The sequence below is a fragment of the Hyperoodon ampullatus genome (genome assembly GCF_949752795.1).
Source record: "Hyperoodon ampullatus genome assembly, chromosome: X".
Lineage (NCBI taxonomy): Eukaryota > Metazoa > Chordata > Mammalia > Artiodactyla > Ziphiidae > Hyperoodon > Hyperoodon ampullatus.
Window position 1 is genome coordinate 87,187,170 of NC_136913.1, and position 24,411 is coordinate 87,211,580.

The 24,411-nt window shown below is 40.0% G+C and overlaps 1 protein-coding gene across 1 annotated transcript; it reads left to right on the forward strand.

Moving 5' to 3' along the window:
- Positions 1 to 728: 728 nt before the first annotated feature.
- CSTF2 (cleavage stimulation factor subunit 2) lies at positions 729 to 24,235 on the forward strand (the record flags this gene model as incomplete). The annotated part of the gene is made up of 15 exons (XM_079727519.1): positions 729 to 786; positions 2,116 to 2,194; positions 2,535 to 2,704; positions 3,735 to 3,871; positions 4,367 to 4,486; positions 4,580 to 4,717; positions 7,053 to 7,176; positions 11,799 to 11,861; positions 14,387 to 14,446; positions 15,092 to 15,233; positions 16,022 to 16,197; positions 16,360 to 16,652; positions 20,318 to 20,428; positions 21,746 to 21,871; positions 24,031 to 24,235. The coding sequence occupies 14 exons, from the start codon at positions 729 to 731 to the stop codon at positions 21,866 to 21,868; spliced, it is 1,794 nt and encodes a 597-aa protein (XP_079583645.1). The 3' UTR covers positions 21,869 to 21,871; positions 24,031 to 24,235.
- Between the last annotated feature and the right edge of the window lie 176 nt (positions 24,236 to 24,411).

Sequence of the window (24,411 nt, forward strand, 5' to 3'; positions counted from 1 at the left end):
GCTGCTTCCCGCGTACAACCAGTCAAAGATATTTTCCTTTCCGAAGTTTTCTGATAGCCTGCCTGCCAACATCCTCCGCCGCCCCGCCCCCTCACCACCACGAAACACTTGGAGCCCATAGGCTGCACGAGAGCAGGTAGGGGTCTCTTCTGCGTTTACCTCCCCATCTCCTCAGCTATGTAGGCGCCTTGACGTTGAGCGCCCCCATTCTCTAGGCTGCCGCGACTGTCTTTCCTCATGTCGCCCCGAAAGTTCACAGCTTTTGCAAAAAAATAAAACGCACGCCGCTGGGGCGGGGCCAAGCGTTTCCCTCCCGCAACAGGGCGGAACTAAAATGAAAATGCCACGGTTGTTTATATATGACTTCCCTGTTACCATGGTAAAGCCGCCGCCGCCTCATTATTGTGGTCGACAATTACTTGCGTTAGCCTAAGAATAAAATGAGTAATACGGAATTCTACATACTAAAAGCCTTCAAATCAGCCGAGCTCCAGCTCAGAACCAAGTTATTCTCAGGCGGGAGCCCAGCGCGGAGGAAGCGGGGAGAGCAGCACTCTCATGGATGTAACAAGTGCCGGCTGTGACGGAATAACGCCGGGGGAGGGACCCTGCGTCCTTCTGGCCCAGGAGTTTCCGGCTCACGCGCCGTACGGAAGCTTGTTCGGCGCTGGGCTCACGCGCCGTACGGAAGTGTGCTCTGGCGCACCGGAAGCCGCTGGAAGAGAGCGATGGCGGGTTTGACTGTGAGAGACCCTGCGGTGGATCGTTCTCTACGTTCGGTGTTCGGTGAGAGGAATTCGGTGGAGCCAAGCATCGGGGAGGGACAGAAAAAGACAGGGATCGGCGAGGAATGCCCCCCTGCACCTCACAGATCGCCGCGGGAGCTGGTTATGGGTCGGGCTTGCAGCTCGACCTGCCTATCCCATAGGGCGGCCAGCCTGGTGGACTCGTGGGCAAAGTGATGCTCCCCTTCCCCCGAGGTTTCGCAGCCTTTTCACGATGTGGCTGATGAAGTTAAACCAGCGTTCAGCTTATATGCGTTTCTCGTTTCATGAGCTTCAATTATTATCCAGAAGCAAGGGCTCATGACAACTGTCCCATACTACTTCTCACCCCCTGTCCCAGAATACAGGTTGTGTGCTGAGGGTATAGATCCTTGTGTCCACTTCCCGCCCTCTCATAAGGGCTTTCATCCTCTGCTTTTTACCCGTTACATTTTAGTTCGTCGTTAGTGGTAGCGACTACCCGGCGTCTTAAGGTGGATTGTAAACGAATGAATGAACGACTAAGACCTCATAGAAGAAATTTTAAAGAGGGTGGAGTCTATTCTGAGTAATCTTTAAAGCCAAAATAAGTTGTTTATTTTAAAGTATGTGTGGTGATTTTAAAGCATCTTTTGGAAGGAACATGACAAAACAGTTCAGAATAATTTTTTTTTATGGAAGTATAGTTGATTGACAACAATTTTTAAACATCCTCCAGTACATTCATGGTCATTCTCCTTTGAGTGCGTGTATATGTAGAAATACGGACATATGAGCCAGCTTTAAAAATTATAATATTGACATTTTTAGTAGTTATTGATAAGACTTAAACACCTTCAGGTAAATACTAATGCCTAAGTATTTATTTTCACCATAGTTAAGGAAAATCTAACACATGTCAGTTAAGTCTGAAAACTGATACTTAGGAGTGCCTACACCTTTTGTGTTTAGTCTAAGTGGTTTATTTCTCTTGTAAATAAAGTCAGCAGACAGGATTGAAATCTTGTCTAAGGGAGTACGGTGGAACCAGGATTGGAGAAACAGTGTATTTGAACCAGTTGTTACATTTTATTTTTTTTAAACATCTTTATTGCTTTACAATGGCGTGTTAGTTTCTGCTTTATAACAAAGTGAATCAGTTATACATATACATATGTTCCCATATCTCTTCCCTCTCGTGTCTCCCTCCCTCCCATCCTCCCTATCCCACCCCTCTAGGCGGTCACAAACCACCTAGCTGATCTCCCTGTGCTAAGTTGTTACATTTTCAGTGATATATGTAGATACTTTCTCACTAAAGATCTAGGTTACAAACTCAGAATTTTGATATGTTATCTATTTTCTTCCTTAGTGGGGAACATTCCATATGAGGCTACTGAAGAGCAATTAAAGGACATCTTTTCTGAGGTTGGACCTGTTGTTAGTTTCAGGTGAGATCCCCTTTTACCACTTGGTGGAAGTTTCTTTAAAATCACCACAAATTTGGCCCTTAGTAATAATGACAAGCCTTTTACAGGTGAGTTTTCACATGCATTCTTCTTGTTTGTTTGTAACAGCTTTATTGAGATGTAATTCACATACCATACAATTCACATTCATTTTTACTAAAAGATACATTTTTTGACTTAAAAAGATGTGTAAAAAGTATTTCAGTGAGACAGAGTGGTAAGGTTATTTGTCTTATGGTAGATCAAATTAGAACTTGGCAATGTTAGTGGGAACCCTGTGTGTATGTAACATTTGTGCCTGACACTTGGTTCTGCTCTTCAGGTTGGTATATGATAGGGAGACAGGAAAGCCAAAAGGTTATGGCTTCTGCGAATACCAAGACCAGGAGACAGCACTTAGTGCCATGCGAAACCTAAATGGGCGCGAATTCAGTGGGAGAGCACTTCGAGTGGACAATGCTGCCAGTGAAAAGAACAAAGAAGAGCTGAAGAGTGAGTATAAACCCAAGCTGTGTGCAACGTGAGTTAGTAAAGATGTAACAATGAAGATTTTCCACTTAATGATATGTTTTAGCATCTGCTGAAATGGTTATCAGCCACACAGCTTCTTTACCTGACCCACCTGAGGTGCCTGTATTAGGGAAGTGGGTATCTTTGAGAAATAAGGTAAAGTTGACTTAAGTCCTTCGATTGCCAAGGAGTTGATTTACAGTTGAAGATGAATTACAGGTTTACCACGCCATTAGTTATGTTAACTATGTTAGTGTTTGCCACTCCTGTAATTATGTTGCCAGATGTGTAACTGATGGGGATACCGAGGCATTCTCATGGCTTTTTTCATGAGGTAATAAATCCAGAAATTCCATTTTGAAATTAGAATTTTTTTCTATTTGAAACTTTTGCTTCTGAAATGACTTGTGAAAGGAAATGGATATCCCTAGTCCCTAATTTATGTTAACATTGTTTACCTATACAATCCTGGTCTCAGCTTTCCTTTGAGAGTAGAAAATATACTTTGTCACTTTCCTCCACAGAAATAAAAGACTTGCAAGTCACTTATTTCTTTTCTTTTCTTTTTTAAAATATTTATTTATCTTTAGTTGCTTTGGGTCTTCATTGCTGCGCATGGGCTTTCTCCAGTTGCATTGAGTGGGGGCTACTCTTTGTTGCAGTGCACAGGCTCCTCATTGTGGTGGCTTCTCTCATTGTGGAGCACAGGCTCTAGGCACATGGGCTTCAGTAGTTGTGGCACGTGGGCTCAGTAGTTGTGGCACACGGGCTTAGCTGCTCTGTGGCATGTGGGATCTTCCCAGACCAGGGATTGAACCCATGTCTCCTGCACTGGCAGGCAGATTCTTAACCACTGCGCCACCAGGGAAGTCCTGCAAGTCACTTATTTCTAAGCTCCAGAAAATTTAAAGTTATCAACAGGTCCTTACAGCAACCCTGGAAAGTAGATACTTGAAATGATTTAGCTCTTTAATTTGCCTCCTTAATGTTTTTGTACTTTCTTCCCAATCAGGCCTTGGCACTGGTGCCCCTGTCATTGAGTCACCTTATGGAGAGACGATCAGTCCTGAGGATGCCCCTGAGTCCATTAGCAAAGCAGTTGCCAGTCTTCCACCAGAGCAGATGTTTGAGCTGATGAAACAAATGAAAGTAAGAGGAGGCATTAGGTTATGGAAAATCATAGCATATCAACTCTTCAAGGAGTCATTGATGTTAATGGAAATTAACATTGAGTTAATGGAAATGATTTCCTGAGCTCCAATAGAAAGTGTGCCTGTTGACCAACATTTCTTGCACCTTCAGTATTCCATATGTGCACAGTGTATTCTATATTTTGTACAAAGAGCTTTCCATTTTTTGTACACAAACACACCTACACAATCTGGCAGGGTTTTTGTGGCCCATAGATATCAAATGTAGATGTTAAAATGTGGCGTTTTTCCTAAATGGTGGTATTATGGTATTTGAAATGCCTCTTCCTTCTCTTGCCTGCCATGACCAAGATTTTGTGTGCTATGTAAAAACTGATAATAGCTTTAAAAGCCTCTTGAATATTACATTTCTCAGATGGGAATAGCTCTAAATCACTGTCAATTTCTGAGTAATAAGTTTTGAACCTGATGATGAATCTGTTTATCTTCACAGCTCTGTGTCCAGAATAGTCCTCAGGAAGCACGGAACATGTTGCTTCAGAACCCTCAACTGGCTTATGCTTTGCTACAAGCCCAGGTAGTGATGAGAATTGTGGATCCAGAAATTGCCTTGGTGAGTGCTTCTGGTTCTTTTATGGAAATGCTAGGGTAAACCTTGAGTGGGGTAGAAACAGACAGCTCATAGACTTGTCTTTTCACTTTTCAGAAAATTCTGCATCGCCAGACAAATATCCCAACACTGATTGCGGGCAACCCTCAGGCAGTCCACAGCGCCGGACCTGGCTCAGGATCCAATGTGTCGATGAACCAGCAGAATCCTCAGGCCCCTCAGGCCCAGTCTTTGGTAGGACTTTATCCCTTAACATTTTTTAACTGCCTTGAAAATGTCATTTTCAGTTTAGGAGGATATAGTGGAAGAAGAATGGTGAGCAGCCAGAGATGATAATTTCAGTTTCCAGGCATAAAAGCAGTTAACAGGGTTGCAGAGTACATGACATCTGAATGAATACAGATTTAGTGCCAAGTTTGTAAAACAGAGATCCTTCCTTTATGCCCTTTTTTTTAAAGCTGATTTTGTGTGTATGTGCATGTGTGGCACTGTGATTGGCACTTTGTTATTCCATATGCATTATCTCATTTAATACTTAGAGCGGTTGTATGAGGTCAGTGCTCTTCTTATCTCCATTCTTACTGATAAAAAAAGTAAAGCTTATTTTCCAAGTGTGACACAAAACCCTGAAGCCATGAAAAATTGGTATATTTGAAAACTGAAAAATTTCTGAACAGAGAAAAAGAAATAAACACCAAAGACAAATGACAAGTTGGGAAAAAATATTTGCCACACACGTGATGGACAGCAGGCTGATTACCTAAGGGCCGTTAGTCATATTCAAGAATGTTTATTGCCACATTTTAATAGTGAAAAATTGGAAACATCCTAAATGTACAGCAATGGAAGAATGGAGAAAATGTGGTATATTTATCCAATGAAATACTCTACAACAGTTAAACTACATGTGTCACCGTGAATGACTTTCAAAAATGTAGTTTCATATAGCAGTTAAGATGAACTAGGATACATGGTGTCAACACAGGTAACTCAAAAGCACAATGCCATACAGAAGTGAAAATAAGTGAATGTGGAAATATTTCCAAAATACAGGATGTATGTGTCTGTATATATCCCAAGAACATGTTGAGTGAGTTGCAAAGAATACGTTTAGTATGTAATGGTTTACATAAAATTTCGAAACATCTATAAGAATTCTTAAGTGGTTGTCTAAGAAGGGGATACAGGATGCAATGGGGAAGACCATACAGGAGATTTCAATTATATATGTGATTTGTTTCCTAAGCTGTGTGGTTATTTTATTCTCTATACAACTTATATGTCTGAAATTTTTTATATTAAAAAACACCTCCTATAAATTAGTAAGAAAATTACCAATAACCCAGTAGAAAACTATGCAATGGACATGAACAGTTCATAAGAATGGAAATACAAATATATATTAAATGTATGAAAAGTATTCAACCTCAAAATAAGATAAATGTGAATGAAGTACAATAAGCTATCATTTTTCACCTGTTAGATGGGCAGAGGTAAGCAATTTGGACGGCTCATACAAAAGTTATGGTGAGGGTCAGCAAACATCTTCTAAATGGCCAAATAGTAAATATTTTTTGGCTTTGCAGGCCGTGGAATTTGTCTTAACTACTCAACTCTGCCATTGGAGTGTGAAATGAACCACAGACAGTACATAAACAAATGTGCATGATTGTGTTCCACTGAAACTATTTATGAAACCAAGCAGTGAGCCAGATTTGGCCCATGGGTCATAGTTTACCATCCCCTGCTCTGATTCAATAAATACTTTTTCAGAAATAGAAAGGAAATAAATAAACGTCCAGAGAGGTTAACTGCTCCAAAAATAACAATCTAAGTGGCAAATCCAGGATCTGAACCTGGTTCTGTCTGACATCATAACCTGTTTTCTCTTAACCACTTCGCTATACAGTTTCCTATTTTCTATTCTAGAGTTTTGTTTGTGTTCTCTGAGAAGATATGTGATTTTTTAAATATTTATATATATCTTAGTTTTTAGTTTTCTATTCCAAGGGACTGCTCAGTTCTTTTGGGAATACACAAATGAAAACATAACATTCCCTTTTCCTCCAGGAGCTTTAATGTAGCATTAGAAAAATTTTACATCCCCCTCCCAACTAGAATTATTTCTGAGGACAGTGATGAGAAAAGATTGGTCAAAGAAAAAATGTAGACTACCAGCAGTTCTGGGTTCTTTTTTTTTTTTTTTAGAGTCCTCATTTCTTCTTGCGTTCAAGACACTTTTTTAAAAAACTTTTACTGCCAGGCCCTCGTCTCTAAGTCAACAAATAGGTGCTATATATGGCCTCACCACACAGATAAGACTTGTCAATCTCTGCTTTTATAATATGGTCTGTCGTAATCGTGTTCTGTGTAACCAGGCTCATTGCATGTATTGCAGCTTCTGTTCAAAGTGTGTTATAAATCTAATGCTGCATGAGACGTGCTGTCAGAAAAGGGTATTTGGTAGAATATTTGGGGGTGTTAATTTGAAGAGTTCTTTTAGGTCATAGACTTTGTGTGTTGAGTCTTCACAGAGGTATATACATACTCTGGTTTTTCTCTTGGTCAGAGTGGAATGCATGTCAATGGCGCACCTCCTCTGATGCAAGCTTCTCTGCAGGCTGGAGTTGCAGCACCAGGGCAGATACCAGCCACTGTAACAGGACCTGGGCCTGGTTCCTTAGCTCCTGGAGGTACGTTTTTGTTTAGAATTTTCACCATTTTGGTACTTTGCTAGAGTTTTGTTATAGCAAATGGCATAGTGTAACCAAATTATTATGTGGCAACGAGATCTTGATATTAAACTAATGTATAGCTAGGCAGTATACATCCTAGGTGGAAGAAGTAGTTGATTTCTTATATACACATCCTATATGTCTGATTATGAGAGCAGAGGAAAGAACAGTAAATTGAAAAAGTACAGTAAAATTCCAAGTTAACAAGGGGAAAAATAGAATGAATGGAAACTAGACCAAGCCAGCAAATATAGAGAAAAGGAAATGACATTGTGAAGTAAGTAATAATAAACATAGAGTTAAGATAGAAGGAATAAAATCTCATATAGTCATTATTCTGCTAAATGTGAATGGACTGAATTCTCCCACTAAAAGCCAGACTGTCAGATTAGGTTAAAAAGTACATGCAGAAAAAAAACCAGAAGCAAAATGCCTGGTTACATTTGTTATTATATGTAACAAACATAACATTGGATTTCATGAAATATAATTAGACCAAACAACAAAAGGAAAAAAGAATTCTAAAAACTAATATGTTCACTAAAATTGTGTATATAGGAATTAATATTACGCTTGTAGCTTTTCGTCATTTAACAATCATAACTTTAAAAGTTATGGGTGAAATAGGTGATTCCCCATATAAAACACCAGTATGAACATATGATGTGTATCAGTATTTAAAGTTTTTTACACAACAAACTCACTTCTTGTTAATTTATCTAATCTGGGTTAGATTGACTACAACACAACTAATAGGCAATAATTTGGCCTTAAATTGTTCTGGTTTATAGAGAAATAGGTTTAAAGAGCTAAGTTGACAGGGAATGGGAGAAGGGATTTTCAAATAAATTTCAGCAAACTCACGATTTTCACTTATCCTATAGAGTTACCATTAAACTTAAATTATCTTTCATTGAAAGAAATAGATTCTGTGTTTTATACATTTTTTTTGTGTTATAGGTACCTAGCTTACCTTAAAATATCACAAGTTGTAATGTGGTCCTACTACACATGACAAGTGTGCAACCCATGACATATGTAGCTCATTACATGAGTTGAAAAACACCCAAACTGGTCTATACCCTGTTCAGTGAGACAAGTACATGTCATGCACTTGGATGTCACAGCAATGTCAAGTTGCTATAAAAGTGTCTACTCTCCATTTCTGTAGTTAACAGTCACGAACTGTTAACATACAGTGTGGATCACTGTCATCTGTAGACAAAAAATAAGTAAGGATGTTGAGAAATAAAATAATGGAATCAATAAGTTTGATTTAATATGGAAAGGGAGTCTTATATCTTTTGATTGGAGAATATACCTCCCCCCATTAAAAAAATGACCATGTACTTAGCCATAAAATAAAAACAAATTTTAAAATGTAGAGATTTTGGGCTTCCATGGTGGCGCAGTGGTTAAGAGTGTGCCTGCCAATGCAGGGGACACGGGTTCGTGCTCCAGTCTGGGAAGATCCCACATGCCGCGGAGTGGCTAGGCCCGTGAGCCATGGCCGCTGAGCCTGTGCGTCCAGAGCCTGCGCTCCGCAACGGGAGAGGCCACAACAGAGGCCCGCGTACAGAAAAAAAAAAAAAAAAAAGAGAGAGATTTTACAGGCTGCATTCTCTGATTATAAGCCAATAAAGTTAGAAGTAAATAATTAAAAGGTGACTGGAAAAAACCTTTACTTGTAAAGTTAAGGAACATATTCTTGGTAATCCTTGAATTAAAGAGGAAATAAAAAGAAATTTATAAATTACCTAAAAGACAACAAAAAGTAGTACACTTCATACAAAAATGTGCAGGAAATAGTGAAAGCAGTACTTAAACGAAAATGAATACTCTTAAGTGCCTTATTAAAGAATAAAGGAACTCTGCTAGTTCTAAAGTATTAGAAAAATAATTTTTTAAAAAACCGAGGTACCAAGAAGAGAGAATTAATAAATATAAAAGTTGAAAGTAAGTGTAAAAGGAATTTAAATAATTGAATTTTCAAGTGATATTTTTTATTCATTTATAGCGTTTGTAGTTCTGAAGTTATTGAAACTTAAAACTTCACTACAATTTTTGAGATACCCTGTATGAAGCTCTTTGGCAGTTGATGAGAAGGGGGAACAAACTAGTATAAAAGTAGGCAAAGAAAATGAGTAGTCACTTCATAGAAGAGCACATCATAGAAGAGCAAATCCAAGTGGCAACAAAAACATTCATTTATATTCAGGGGATTTCAAATTAAATAACAAGATTTCACTTTACTTAAACCCATCATACTAGCAAAAGTTTCAGAGATGACACTTAATTTTGGTGGGGAGAGTGGTAGTATACATTGCTGGTGGAAATGTGAACTTTTTAAGCCTTTTAAGAAAGTAGTCTCACATTAAAAATTCATATACACTTTGACCCACCAATTCCACTTCTGGGAAGCTAGTCCATATAGATAAAAGTGCCATTATATGATAGTGTAGTATGATAAATTACCCATATTGCCTTCTGCCATTGCTTTCCTCAGATTCTAAATTTTTGTATTGTTTTGATGAGTGGTCTGAATAAATCATAGAATGTTATGGCTAGAAGAGAGCTTTGAAATCATTTAGACCTCAAATGTTAGTGTGCATTAGCATCACCTGAAGGGCTTATTAAAACACAAATTGCTGGTCTCCACACCCAGACTTTCCATTTCAGCAGGTCTGAGGTAGGGCTCTGAGCTTTGCAGTTCTGACAGGTCTCTGGTGATGCTGACGCTGCTGGTCTGGAGAACCACATTCTGAGAAAACAATGTTCAGATAAACTCGTTCACTTTACAGATGAGGAAGCCTGAGGGTATGTTAATTTTATCAAATCAGTTGTTCAAAATGACAATTACTTAGTAGCATTGGTAGGGCTAGCACAGACTCAGGTTCTTAATTCATGGCTCTTTGGTGCCTGGCATGTTAAATGGGATATGAGAATGTGACATGTATTGTACTTGGATATTTTAGGTGAGTATTAATGAACTGCAAACAGTTCAGTTTGTCTTTTCTCCCTACTCGCAGCATGTATTGTTCCTTTGAGGAAAACAGAATTATTGCTACGTGGGAAGGACCAGACAAGGACATATGGTACATGTTTAGTCTTTGTATAGCAATCATAGCCCTGCTGGTTAGAGTAGACCTGTCATTCTCAACACTATTAGACCCAGTGGCTCCTTTTTGTAACATATCTTGCAGTGACCCTTTACTATCCCGAAATGAAATGCACAGGTGACATAGCATACTTAACATGGCTTCCAAAAAAAATCAGTATAGTTACCCTAACTATAATATAAAGGAGAAGTAAAAGGAAATTAATTTATAGTAAAAGAATATTATAAATACGCAAGTATTCAAGCACAACTACACTAGAAAACAATAAATAGCAGTTAGATGCTTGCACCAATACTATAAAAGTAAAAGACAGACCCAGGTATGTTGTTTTGGCAATTCAGATACCACAAGGACTGTTGACATTGATGATGTGATTTTCTGAATGGTGAAAATGAAAACTCTTGGTAAAGTTCTTAACAAAACTGTAGCAGGGTAACTGAGGACATGGGAAAAGACGTGACCCAAGAGTCTGCTCACCTAACAAGCTGGGTGCGTGAGAATGTTTCAGGACTGCAAGCAGTACTGATTGCTCTGGGCACTGATCCACGCATGTCCTTGGTATAATCGGGAGCATAAGAAAGTAAGGAGATGCATTGCTTAGATGTTCAAGGACGACACAGCCTGTGCTAAAAAGAACCTTTTTGTTTTGGATAAAACTTAAATAAATACGCTATAGTGGACTGAGGGCTTTGCTGTTTTGCCTGAGCGAGCAGCAGCCCTCTACCACTGTGCTTTAATGCATACATCTCGTGTGTTGGACTCATTTTCGTCCCTGCCTGAACAACTACAACACAAAACAAGATACAATACCCATAATTTACTCAGTAATTGCATTCTTGGAAAATTCAATGTGTGTGTGTGTGTGTGTGTGTGTGTGTGTGTGTAAAAACTGGGCAAAGAAGTGCTTTGTTTACAAATAAAACAGACAAGATTTAAGTTCAGATGACTATAAAAAGGTTTTCATTTGTGTGAATGTTTAGCAAGACGTTTGAAAGTTTTGCAAGACAGGGTAATCCTTGATTTTGCGGAACTGTCTCATACGTTGCAGGACATCTAGTATCCTGTTGGCTTCTCATAAAATGACAGGCGTGCCCCCACAAATCTTTGTCACAACTGCAACAGTATACCCACCCATTTACAAAGTACGCTGGGAACAGTAGTGCCTCCTGTGGGAGGAGGTACGTGGGTAAGTGCCGTTGTTCTGTATTACAGAACTCCCTGCCAAGGTTTTGGTAACCAGTGAGGTTATGAATTCTTCTTTAACTCACTTTTCTGTCACCAAAGGCTAAAGTACAGTAACAAACTCCATCTTCTGTATAACTGCATTGTTTAGTGGTAGTTATGATCTTCCTTTATAGGTTTCTGCTTGTGGAGCAGAAAGGAAATTTGTTAACTCAGCCACTGTCCAGATTTTTCCCTACTGTCCTATTCTGTTTTTTTTTTCTGCCCTTTATCTTCTAGGAGGAATACAGGCCCAGGTTGGAATGCCAGGAAGTGGACCAGTGTCCATGGAGCGGGGACAAGGTAAATAAATATTAATGTCCGATTAATGTGGACTAGACATGGAAATGTTCTATATCTGCACTATCTGATATGGCAGCCACTAACCACATGTGGCTATTCAAATATTAAATTAATTAAATTGAATTAAATTGAAATTAGGTAAAATGTAAAACTCAGTTTCTTATTCACAGTAGCCACATTCTGAGTGCTCAGTAGCCGCATGTGGCTAGTGGATATACCATACTGGATATTGCAGATATAGAACACTTCCATCATTGCAGAAAATTCTGTTGGGCAGCACTGTCTCGACTTCTATCTAGTGATTCAGAGCCCAGCTCTACAAGAATTGATGATGAAGCAAATGGATCCTTTGTTTCTATTTAATTTATGTTGCCTTTTCCTGATAGTTTAATGCCTCTACTTACATGTTCTCACTCCCTCTATGGGGATCTGAGTAAGGAATTTTAATTATGACCATGTAATATGTGACTGGGTATGTGGAAGACTAAATTTAAACCCCAGAGAAAACTGGGAGGGGGTCAAAGGTCTGTGAAGCCTGCTTGGTAAGTGTATGTTATACTGTAGCAGTAACACTGGATACCACAGTGGCAGCCGCTCCAAAATGTCCACGTTATTTCTCTATGTTACTGGAGTTTGAAGAAAAGAAAATGCAGTGATTCGGTTGAAACCAACATCAGGAAGAGAGAGAGTGAGAAAACTGAAGGAACTAACAATAAACCTGAGCGCATCCTATAGGCCATGCACTTTAATTTTCATAAACAACCTTGTGAGTTAGGTGGCAGCACCTCAGTTTTCAGGTGAAGAGCTGGAAGCTCAGAGTTCTGAGTTACTTCCTCAAGGGGACATGGTAAGTAAATACTGGTATCTGAGTAATGTGGCCTGGGCTTGGTGCATCCGTCTTCTTTTCCAGCTAATAAGTGGCAGAGCTAAGATTCCAAAGTCTCTGACTCTGAAATCTATCCTCTTTCTGTCAATCACACTGCTTCTGTTTCCTTCCAATGTCTTCTGTTCTTATTCATTGTGTCCTTGTGATGAGAAAGAACTGCTTTGGACAAGTGTAGGGAAGCTTAAGTTACTTCTTATTAGCATATGATCTATAAGTAAAACCCATTAAAAAATTTTTTTAATTTATTTTTTTTGGCCACACCATGTGGCTTGCAGGATCTTAGTTCCCCAACCAGGGATTGAACCTGGGCCACGGCAGTGAAAGTGCTGAGTCCTAACCACTGGACCGCCAGGGAATTCCCCAAAACTCATTTTTTTTAAAGCAAAATACTAAGATATAGGCCTATGCACTGTACTCCTTGTCTATGGTTTGTATACTGATATTGGTTGCTAAAGTGACAGAGCTAATAATATTGTCAGGCAATTAACAGTGGAACAAGCTCTTTGTCCAGACACTTCATCTGAGCAGACCGTGCTGTTATGCTGTTGTGCCCCACCCCCCTCGGCTGCTATCAGTAGATCTTGTATGTGCCCCAGAGTATTTCTGCAGTAGTGTGAAGGAATTAGAAGTTTCAGTCATACCTCTACCTCTCCCCCAGCCATCAATAAATCAAACTTTGTTTAATACACACTTCCACAAGACATCTTCCTTGATACAGTTATCTTCACCTTTCTGGTCAAAAGTTAACAAAGGGAAATGACTTGAGTTTTGAAGGTATTTCAAGGATGTCTTCATGAAGAGACAAAATGAGACTTTTCTTTTATACTTTTCCTTTAGTACCCAGCAGAGGAAGCAAGAATCTTTCATTTGTACCCAGTTTGTCATTCTTTTCCTGCAATCCATGCTTCTTTTACACATTTGTAATGTTGAAAAGAGACAATGAGATGTTTAAGAAGAGACTTCTTCTTGCCTTCTGCCACCTTTGTTTAGTGTTGACGCCCTTGTCATCTTATTAGTCTTTATTTGCTGATGTCATGATGTTTGTTTATCAAAAACTTACAGTGGCAGAGTACTTCTTGAGGAGTAATATTCTCTTTCTTTGTCTAAAGTTCATTCACTGCATTTCCCCATTTGATAGCAGAAATTTTTGTGCTTTAAATTATGACAAAAATAATACTGTGCCACTTCTGTTAATGGGCTTTTCCAGAATAAATCTTGCCTTCCAGATTCAGTACAGTTTCTTTCATTTTTTGCTTATGAAAATATGTTTACCTTCTTTGCCTAACTGGAGTTTCAGAAGCATCCTTTTTATATTTTGTTTCTCTTTTTCATACTATTATAAGATTTAAGGGGAATCCCAGTAGGAGAGGTGTAAATTGAAAGTGGCTGGTTATTCCTGCCCAAATAAAATCAGTGGCCCACAGGTTTTACCTTAGGAAGCAATCTCATCAAAGCAGAACAGTTTCAGATCCCAAAGAAGCTCATAGTTTAGGAAGATTTTGTAGCCCAGGGCAAGCTAATGAACTCTTGGCTCTTTAACTTATATGTGTAAATCTCCAGTGTCTGTGTGCCTCTGCGTGTGTGTGCAAGCTATTTTAAGTGTCTGTTCTTTCTCCTTTTGAACTTACTGCTCACCTAGGAACCCTACAGCACTCGCCTGTGGGACCCACCGGGCCTGCATCAATTGAGCGAGTTCAAGGTACCCATTGTATCTGCGGGTTTCCTTTTGCTTGTGGTGTTCAGGGTGGGACGTTGAGAGGTCAAGGGCTGCTTGGCAGTCATCCTCACATTCGGAACGCAAAAGGGTAGTGTTTTGGGTTTTTGTTTTTTCATTTTTTCCTTTTGGGGCCACAAGCCTAAGATTGACCTCTTCACACAGGGCAGAGAACATGGATGATATGGGCATCTGTCTGAGGTTGTACTCCCTCCCTACTGGTGTCAGGAGGCTTGGATGGAATAGCAGTCTGTAAGGAAACAGCAGGTTCTTGCAGAGCAATGGCAGTGTTCACATATGCCAAGGCCCTTCCTCTCTTTTGTGACTCTGGTCCTTGAACTAAGACTGATCATAAGCAAAACCAGGAGCCTAAGTTTCTTCAGGTTGCAGTGCTAGGCCTTGGCAGGTTGCTCTCCAGTTTGTTCTTTACATAATTCCATCCATACCTCTGACATGGAACAGATTCTGCCTACACCCTGCTTCTGTTCTTGAGCTGCAAGAGAAGTCTGTTGTGGTGAGGTTTCACCCACTCTAAGGGGTCTGAACTATGTTGTCAGTGGTATATAGAGTCATTTCTTCTTGCCTTACATGTCCTTCACAGCAGTATCTCCCCGTTTGTTTGCTTGTCAGTGCCGATGCAAGACCCCAGAGCAGCTATGCAGCGTGGGCCCTTGCCTGCCAACGTCCCAACTCCTCGAGGTCTGTTGGGAGATGCTCCAAATGACCCACGCGGAGGCACTTTACTTTCTGTAACTGGAGAGGTAGAGCCTAGGTAAGCACTGACACAGAAAGAAAAGATTGAAGGAATCAGAATTTCCCCTTGCTTTGAGAACAAAGTCTTTTCATACCAGTTGTGCCTGTTTGCTTACTTCAAAAGATAAATAAATATTCATGGCCACTGTCCAAGATGAAGCACTTCCTGGGCAGAACTATGTAGTTGAGTATGTCATTTTGAACTAACCATTGCTACTCCATCCTCAGAAATTGGAAATTCTAGCACACATATCTAAACAGGAAAAACTTATATTGCTTATTGTTAGTAGTAATACTAATAATAGCAATGATAATAATAATTGGTATTAGTGGGGATTATGCCTCTCAATCCGTTCTGAGTACTTTACTGAGATCATCTCACTAAATTCACACAACAGCCCTGTGAGATTGATACTAATATCAGTCCCATGTTACAGATGAAGAAACTGAGGCTTAGAGAAGTTAAGCAAATGTGCCCAAGATCACACAGCTAATAAATGATAGAGCCTAGATTTGAACCAATGCAGTAACCCATGTTCTTAAGCACCCTACTGCATATTCATTATATATAATGCATATCCATTCATTCCTCCTTAGTTTGAGCGCCCTGACCAAATATGAAATTCTAGAATACATGGATTTACATCTCGATAGCTTTCCTTTGACCTGTTCTGTGTTATTCTCTTAGCATTTGTAGACTGATGTTTACATCAGCTCTTTATCTAATTTTACTGATCTTCGGGTTGACACTTTTTTCTTATTGTTTTGTTCTGTTTTAAAATATAACATTTTTTTCTCCATCTCTAGAGGTTACCTGGGACCACCCCATCAGGGTCCGCCCATGCACCATGTCCCTGGCCATGACAGCCGTGGCCCACCCCCACATGAGATACGAGGAGGGCCATTAGCTGAGCCCAGACCTCTAATGGCAGAGCCAAGAGGACCCATGCTAGATCAGAGGGGTCCACCACTGGATGGCAGAGGTGAGGGGAAACCACGTCACAAGGCTGACCGGTAGTTGTGGGCTCATGTTGAACGTGCTGTCTTAGGCTCCAATCTGGGATACAGAATGTTTATTTGATTGTTGGTTATTATTGCAGTAAAGGTGGGTAGCTACCCAATGGTTTTCTTGCAACTTTTTATAGGTGGAAGAGATCCCCGAGGCATAGATGCACGAGGGATGGAGGCACGAGCCATGGAGGCAAGAGGATTAGATGCTAGAGGATTGGAAGCCCGTGCGATGGAGGCCCGTGCAATGGAGGCTCGTGCGATGGAGGCCCGTGCAATGGAGGCCCGTGCAATGGAAGTCAGAGGAATGGATGCCAGAAGCATGGATACAAGGGGCCCAGTCCCAGGCCCTAGAGGCCCTATACCTAGTGGCATCCAGGGTCCCAGTCCAATTAACATGGGGACAGTTGGCCCCCAGGGATCCAGACAGGTATATGTAACACTCACTTCTCACTTGTATGTGAAATCTTTATCTATTCAGGAATTGATTATTGAGGCTGATTATTACTGCTTTCTGATTTGGGTTGTTTTCTCAGCTTTTTGGGGAAGATTAGAATCTCCCTTCCTTTAGTTTCTGTGTTCCTTAGTGTGGTGGTTTTCTGACTACCAGGATTATAGTCCAAAAGTGTAACCTTGTCCCACAATTTCAAATTCCATTCAGAGCAGAATCCCTGATTGGAATCTAGGCATGGATAATTTGAAAAATCTCCCCCAAATGATTCTAATGTATAACCCTAAGAACCATTGCATTAGAGCATATGAAGAGCTATTAGTGGTCATTTAGCTGATCTTAGGTTTGCAGAAATCTATTTTAATTTACTTTCATCACATAGCCTAAAGTGAACAGTGGAGTTGAAAGGCAATCTACTAATGCTTGTCTTAAAAGCTGTGCAACTAAATTCTTATCTTTTCTTTCTCTTTATTTGGCTTTCTCCAGCTATGTGTAATGGTGGTCTATGATTGTCTATGTGTTCTTATCTCCATCCTTTTTACCCTCCAGTTGGTTGTGGGGAGGTAGTACATGTGTATCTTCCCTCTGAGTTTGGTCTGTTTTGTTTTGTTTTTCCGCTAACACCTTCGTTTCACTCTAGCCCTTCCACCCTCATTTTTCCTCAATGTGACTTCCTCCTTCCTCTATGTACTTCTTTATCTCTTCTCTCTTCCATATGCTTCTGTGCCTTACTTCCCCTTGTGTGTGTGTGTATGCACAAGAGAGAGAACTGTATTGTCAGAGCTGGAATGGAACATGTCAGTCACCCAGTTCTCTCATTTTATAGGTTTGGAAACTGAGACCCAAGAATTCAGGTGACTTATCCAAATTCACACAACTAAAAAGTGGCAGAGCAAGGAATAGAACCCACTCTTTTTTCCGCTATGCTACTCTGTCTTGTTATCTGCACATTGTATATGTATGTCTATCCCTCCTCTCTAATATGAAATATGAATATGTTGCTTTCTGGTATGTGTAGAAAAAAACTGTTTTCTATTGTTTTTCAAGTTTCACTTTTAAAAAATGTGTTTGTGGGCTTTGATTTTTATCATACCCTCTATGGTCAGTAGCCTCATAATAAAAATGGGTTTTATGCTTTCAGTCAGTCATTCAACAAATATTTATTGAGCACCTACTATGTACCAGACAGAGCTATAGGTACTGGGGATATAGCAGTGTGAACAAAACGAAGTCCTGCCTCCATGGAGCTTATATGCTAGTGGGGAGATAAATAACAAATAACTACGTGATGTCCTTATATAGTTCTGTCAATAATTCTTTGGAGAAAGATGTCGAAAATAATGGTTGGAAGACCATTTATCAATAATTTCTTGCTGGGCTTCCCTGGTGGCGCAGTGGTTGAGAGTCCGCCTGCCGATGCAGGGGAAACGGGTTCGTGCCCCGGTCTGGGAAGATCCCACATGCCGCGGAGCGGCTGGGCCCGTGAGCCATGGCCGCTGGGCCTGTGCGTCCGGAGCCTGTGCTCCGCAACGGGAGAGGCCACAACAGTGAGAGGCCCACATACCACAAAAAAAAAAAAAAAAAAAAAAAAAAAAAAAAAAATAATTTCTTGCTCCTTTATCTGCTAGTACTCGAACTCATTACTCTAATATTACGTCTATTATAGTTTTCATTAGTAGATTCTATAAAGCCAATTAGATCTGAGGTAGAGAAAATAAAAACTTTATATTCAAACTTTTAAAAAATTGTTTAATATGTTTACGTATGAATAAATATATAAAATACATTCACTCGTACAAAAGATATACAGTAAGAACCTCACTTCCTCCTCGTACCTGTCTCCCTTGTGACCCCCATCTCCTATAGATAATCACTTTTATTTTAATGTATCTTTCTAGCAAATAAGAATATATATTCTTATTTTTGAAAATATGAATATACACGTATTCTTACTTTTTCCTCCTTTCACTGTTCTGCACCTTGTTTTTTAACCGAACAATATGTCCTTAACTCATAATTTTAAATCAAATTTTAAAATTAACTTCAGTCCACCTAGTTGGAAACTTGTTGGTAAAAGGCTTATTACTAGGGTGATTATATAACTTACTATCCAAACAGGGACACATTTGAGAGTGCTGTTAGTAATTACTGTGGGGCAGAAGCTTAAACCGGGACTGTCTTAGCAAACCTGGTTATGTGGTCAGCTGTATTATTACTTGAGAGCCTAGAACAGGCTCTTCTGGAAACTTTAAATGGCCATTATTAAATGGTTAGATCACATTATAGTACCTCAAATTAGTATTTACTGAAGCTTCAAAAAGTTTGTTCTCATAGAGTTTTCAGGTCTGTGACAGCTCATTAAGGTTCAGAATGGTCTCCGGATTCAGTATTGATAAAGAACAGAAAGTGATAATATTCTAGCAATCTGTACAAAGCTGTACTAATGCTTCATGTCTCTGGTGTCTTTGGGAAATTAGTTAATGCATCCAAATGAATGTTCCAGATAATAGAATTATTCAACCAAGTTTTTAAACTATTTTAATGAAAAATCATTTATAAAGTATACTATGCTTCCTTCTCTTCTTAAACAGGATACAAAAAATTATTTTGATCATTTTTGATTACTCAAGGTCATCATTAAATGTACCCATTATTGTATAGGCTATAATAGAAAACATAGCATCTCCTGTTTTGCTTTCTGGTATCCTTCACTGTCAGGTTGTCACCTGGCTCTTCACATTGCTGTCATGATATCTGCTCCTAATGGTTCATCCACATTTCTTTCATGCTTTGCTGCTTCTCATCTGCTGGGGAAGCAGGTAACATGTTTGTTAACAATTTGTATTTAATAAGAGTACCACCTAAGCTCTGGGTGAATGCCTGAGTGTGAACATAAATCCAGCATAGGGACCTTTTAACAGTTATTCTAGGTGCTCTGAGGCCTTTTCCTTGTGTTCTGGTTGTCTTCCAAAACATTGAACCCATCAAAGATCTTAAGTACCAGTAAGCATGATATAACTGCACTTTGTTAACTCAGGTCAGTCGTGTTTCTTGGTCTGTATTTAACAGAAAGCAACTGCTGCATATTCTCTGAGGAAAGTTATAAAAAGCAAATGTTGGGCTAATAGTAGTCCTTTCCCTGGAGGCCTTCCCATCTCCTTTCTGCCTCTGCCATTATGATCATCTCTGCCTTACTTGTGGGATAGGGCCTGTGTCTGATTGAACTAGAGGTAGGCGGTATCCCTGTGAATGTAGCTTCCCCAGTGGACCAATATACGTTATTCTAGAATCTGTCGGCTTTCGTTTCTGTTTCCACTGAGTGCTAGTTTCTAGAATGCTCCCAGTTTCCCCTGTGCTTATGTGGCTGAATTTTGCTTGATTCGATGGTATCCACTTGTGCCGTGTGATACTTGTTGATGATGCTGGAGCTATTGTAAGAAATTTGTCAACTTGCTAGTTGATCTCTGGCTAAACCCTGCCTTCTGCTGATGTTAAGAGTAGGAAATGATCTTCAGAGTCATTAATTTGCTTTTTTAACTCATATCCACAATCAGATATTTTTTCACATTGCTGTTATTACTGGCTTCTGGTTACCTAAATGAGAAGTACCGAAAATCTCTCCTCATCTCTCTCTGTGCACATAGGTCCCAGTCATGCAGGGAGCGGGCATGCAAGGAGCGAGCATTCAGGGTGGAGGCCAGCCTGGTGGCTTTAGTCCTGGCCAGAACCAAGTCACTCCGCAGGACCATGAGAAGGTAAGTAATGCTGTCCAGCTGCCTCCATATGCACGAGTCTTTTGGAGTCCTCTTTTCACAGTCACCATGTGGAGGTCCTGGGTCTTCAGAGTCCCTTTGGAAGTGGTGTTTTTACTCTTAGAACTCTTCATGATCTTGTCACCTGAAAATCTGTGGGCTTGGTCCTAAAATTCTTAAATGGATGTATGTGAATGGCAGCTTATCTTACATTTCACCTCATCTGCCAGTAGATTTTTTGTGTGCAGCCCTGATTGACCTAGAAATCCAAATCCCTTTCTTCCTCCCTTTTTTACCTTATCCCTAAAAACAATAGTAGATTCCCCATGAGCATATCTTTCTGTTTCTATATTTGACCATTGTAGGGAACTCATATCTGATGGAAAGGCTAAAACTTGTGAAAAGGAGGAACTTTTTTTAAAATTTATTTTATTTTTGGCTGCATTGGGACTTCGTTGCTGTGCGCAGGCTTTCTCTAGTTGCGCGAGCGAGGGCTACTCTTCATTGCAGTGTGCGGGCTTCTCATAGCAGTGGCTTCTCTTGTTGTGGAGCACGGGCTCTAGGTGCGTGGGCTTCAGTAGTTGTGGCACGCAGGCTCAGTAGTTGTGGCTCACGGGCTCTAGAGCACAGACTCAGTAGTTGTGGCGCATGGGCTTAGTTGCTCTGCAGCATGTGGGATCTTCCTGGACCAGGGCTCAAACCCATGGTCCCTGCATTGGCAGGCGGATTCTTAACCACTGTGCCACCAGGGAAGTCCCAGGAGAAGCTTTTAAAGCAGGATTAAAAACTGTAGACTTCCCAGGGCTCACAGGTGTCACCTTAGTCTGTAAGAATTTGGGGTTCATGAAGGTGTCTGTTTTGAGTCTTCTGATCTTAGGCATTGTACTTGTGTTTTTCTTTTTTTTTTTTTTCTTTTTTTTTTTTTTGCGGTACGCGGGCCTCCCACTGCCGCGGCCTCTCCCGTCACGGAGCACAGGCCCCGGACGCGCAGGCCCAGGGGCCACGGCTCACGGGCCCAGCTGCTCCGCGGCGTGAGGGATGCCCCCGGACCGGGCCACCAACCCACGTCCCCTGCATCGGCAGGCGGACTCCCAGCCACTGCGCCACCAGGGAAGCCCCTGTGCTTGTGTTTTTCATTGTGCCTTTTCTCACCAGGTGGTTTTGGTTTTTTCTTTGGTTTGATTTGGTTTTTATTTTTCTTGGCCTGCTGTTTTTTGTGTGTGAACTATCCTTCCTCTATCCTTCCTTTTTGCACAGAAGCTGGTGGTGTTTTTTTAGCTGCCATCATTAAAACTCACTACCTTTGTTTCCTCTGCACAGGCTGCTTTGATCATGCAGGTTCTTCAACTAACTGCAGACCAGATCGCCATGCTGCCTCCTGAGCAGAGGCAGAGTATCCTGATCTTAAAGGAACAAATACAGAAATCTACTGGAGCACCTTAAAAGGTGAGCAGACTTACCCTGCCTGAGTCAGACAAGCTTCTCGTGCATTTGGGATATATACTTTCAAGCTTAACCAACAAGACTCTCCAAGGCCTTCACTCCTCTTGGCTAGACCCTTCACCCTTCAGTAGCTCAGTCCCTATCATGACAGGGGAAGGCAATAGGCATTTGTTCAGTTATTGAATGGATTGTAATCTAATTTAACCTTTCTTTCCTAATGACAAAAGTGACATATGATCAATTTAACCAAATTAATCAAATACAGAAATGTAGAAAGTTCAGGGTAAAATCTCTGCCCTCTCAATCTCATTCCCTAGATATAACCCCTAAATATAGTTTGATCGTATATTCCTCCAGAATCAGTTGTTATTTTATTCCAAAATAAAACAGCATAAATAAAATAAAATATTTCCCCATCAAAATGAAGAAAATACAAACCATTTCAATAAAACGTATAAGCATTCAGTTTCCAGTATTTACTTTACATTGAATACTTTGAGGTTAAACTATTACAGCACATAATTTAAGGTAGTGAATGTCCACCATCGCCATCAGTCCCTGTACATTTTAGAGGTTGCTGTACACTGCTGCCCTTATTTTTCTTGCTCATCAGTCAGGTAAAAAGGAACATAGTCATGTGACCTAACTTGATTACATGTATTGGTGTTTCTTTTTAAAGAATTTTTCCCCAACATCTTGTATTTCATAAACAATTCTGCTTTCTAAGAACAGTTTAAAATGTACATTGTCCCAATATCAGTTGGAATATCACATTTTGAATTTCTGCTTTTTATTCCATCTTTATTATAATTCCCATCCATGTATTATCATATGACAGTGAACTCATTTACACTAACTAGCAGTCTTTACTAAATATATTGTATTTTAATCCATATTTGTAATGTTGTTAAAACATCCAAACTGGAAATACGCATTATATCTGTATCTAGACTTTAAATGACTGAACTTTAATGGGAAGCTGTCGTAGATGGATGGAGTAGACTTTCAGTATGACCAGCACTTTTAGTCCAGATACCCAAGGCATTCTATTTTCTTCAGTAAAAGTATAGACTATTATAGACCTATAAAACTATAGACCTGTTATATTCAGAGGAATAGATATATAAAAAAATTATTCCTCTCTTTTACTTTTTCTAATTTATTTATGCCAGAGAAGGCATCCCCTACAATGTGAGGAAATTATGTTTTGGGATAGTAGAGGTAAAAATGTTTCTGAAAGTTCTTTCATTGTGTATTCTTGCTTGTAAGATATCTCATTTTAAAGCCTTGCACATAAACCACAGGGCAAGGTTTTTTGTTTTATCTTTTATTTTGAAATAATTAAAAATTCACAGGAAGTTGGGAAAGTACGACAAAGAGCCTCGTGTACCCTTCCCCTAGCTTCCCGCAATGATAACATCTTGGGAAGCTGTTGTACACATACCTTTTTGGTTTATAGTGCAAAAGGAAGAAATTGACTTTGGTACCTTACCGTTAACTAGACTACAGACCTTATTCACCTTTTACCATTTTTACTAAACCTGCATTAATGTGTGTGTGTGTGTGTGTGTGTGTGTGTGTGTACGCACACGTAGTTCTGTGCAGTTCTGTGTATGTAGTTCTATGCAGGGAAGGTTTTAATGTGTATTTGCTGGTATTTGTGCATACTGTAGCTGAGATGTTGGCTCTCCCTCCGTCCTATACCTTGCTCATTGTGACCCAGCTCTGCTGTCACTGACAGGCTTATGTACCATTACCATCAGGTCAGTGGTTCTCAACCAGAGGCAGTTTTGCCCCCTACACGACATTTGGAAATGTCTGGAGACATTTTTGGTTATCACAGCTTTAGGGGGTATGGTGTGCTACTGGCTTTCAGTGGGTGGAGACCCGAGATACTGCTAAACATCCTGTAATGCACAGGATATCCCCCAATAACAAAGAGTTCTCTGGCCCTAAATGTCAGTAGTGTTGAGGTTGAGAAACTCCACTGTAAGGGATGATTACTTTGCAGAAGCAAGAGGCAGACACCTTAGGGATCTGTCCCTGGTGATTTGCTCATATGTGTAGCCTCCCTCCCCCACCTTTAAATTTTTTTTCCTGATGTTTGGGGAAGAGAACTTTGTCTCCACTTCTGATGGCTTTCTCCCTACTTTTCCTTACAGGTTTTCAAAACTACCTGGCAACAAATCTGGAAGTTAATTCCATAACTTTGTTGAAATGTTGCAAAAAGATGGATACTGCATCCTAACCCTTGAATGACTCAAATTGGTGCCAGGTGGAGGACTCCCATCACCTTCTCTCAGAACAAAATCAGTTCATTCTGTTGTCTTAGTTTGTATGTTTTCTGTGACTTGAAATAAACTTTGAACACAATTTTAGTATACTGCAAATCGATATACATGACCTTTTTGCTTTTAAAAGGCTGAACACCAAGGGTGAAACCTTACATGTGTTTTCTACCCTTACTGCAGTATTGTACTTTAATATTATGTTGCCATAGCTCTGTTTTTCCTTTTAAGTTAACCATTTATTCTTCTTAATGA